This window comes from Belonocnema kinseyi, chromosome 3 (genome assembly GCF_010883055.1).
Source record: "Belonocnema kinseyi isolate 2016_QV_RU_SX_M_011 chromosome 3, B_treatae_v1, whole genome shotgun sequence".
Classification (NCBI taxonomy): domain Eukaryota; kingdom Metazoa; phylum Arthropoda; class Insecta; order Hymenoptera; family Cynipidae; genus Belonocnema; species Belonocnema kinseyi.
In genome coordinates this window covers 52,012,914-52,014,210 of record NC_046659.1, presented here as the reverse complement: position 1 = coordinate 52,014,210, position 1,297 = coordinate 52,012,914, and the positions used below count along the sequence as shown (strand labels likewise).

Below are 1,297 nucleotides of genomic sequence, written 5' to 3'. Positions count from 1 at the left end.
TGAGGGTTTTTTAAAGGACACCTCGGGAACTGCACGTTACTCCACGACTAGCGACTGTAATTATAAGAAAATTGTATATTTATGAACTGATTTCGCTTTGTTTTGCTTATTTTATTATGTAATCTGCGGGTCGTCGCCGACTGCGAGGTATTTCGAGCGACATCTTGAACACCTGGGAATACAGAGGACACCTAGGGAACTAGAGTTATACGACGTTGGGCATTATGTGGAACTTCAAGTTATTCAAATTCTCCCGCCGAAACATGGACTACCAACCAACGATTTTATGAGTACGTCACCCCTCAAGAAGACTTTTGTTGAGATGCCGACTGGATTTGACGAATATTCTAGACTGTTTCAAAAATTCCAAATTCGAGTTCTCCACCTGGCGTAGAATTCTACGGTACTTCTTTAAGAAGTTTTTATTCTTATATCCCCAGCATGACTAGTGGGAGCTCTTTAGCCAATGCCCGGACTATTACTATTGGGACTATTGGTACCAGAGGAGATCTATTGCTGATGACAGGATGAATTTGGGCTCCAGGCTGTAGCCAATAGGTCTTACCGGAGAGTAAAGAGAATAATTATCCATCGACTAAAATACGTTTGGTTGGTCCAAAATCGTGACAAGAGGAATATAAAAAGGACTACGCGGACCGCTAGCACCCCTAGTAGTCGGCACTGAAGTCCACTACGACACACTGCCTGCCGTCCCGCCAACTTCAAGCAATCAGCGCTCGAGCGACAGGAAGGAGGAGGCGAGAGGAGCAACGAGCCGGGAGCACGCCGAGACTCGTTCTCACTTACCGTTGGTGTTCCCGGAGTGTCCATTCTCGCTTTGATGACTACGAGTTTCTGTTTTGTGGGTGGATTGTCGGGATCGGAGATTTTAGGATTAAGGATTGGAGATTCAAGGAATTCAGGGATTAATTTTCAAGACTATTTCTGAGGGCGGATCGGGAGACTGCTGTGGCGTAGAAAACTGTGGTAAGACTCAATACTTTTCTAGTCGGTCTGATACACTGGTTCAACACGTGGCCACTTTCGACAGAATTTAATTTTGTGTTTAAGTAGAATGCATATTGATGGATCCGATTCTTCCTGTTGCGTATATTAATTCGGCTCACACGGAGCCCGGTCTTTGAGATAATTGTATGGCACGTGGTCGAAATGGGGTCCATTTACTGGATCTGATTGTAGAGTCGAAATTCGTCTCAGCGATCCTAATGATGGTTATGCCATTAAATGATTTTATTCTTTTGTCATGGTGGATTTTTGGGTCATTTAAATGTTTCTC

General features: G+C 44.1%; 1 protein-coding gene across 1 annotated transcript in view; it reads right to left on the bottom strand.

Annotated features, from left to right (window-relative positions):
* LOC117169823 overlaps positions 1-831 on the bottom strand; it is a 29,704-nt gene extending 28,873 nt beyond the window's left edge. The window contains exon 1 of the mRNA XM_033356332.1: positions 808-831. Coding sequence (XP_033212223.1) covers positions 808-831 — 24 coding nt within the window. The remainder of the gene's footprint in view (positions 1-807) is intronic.
* Between the last annotated feature and the right edge of the window lie 466 nt (positions 832-1,297).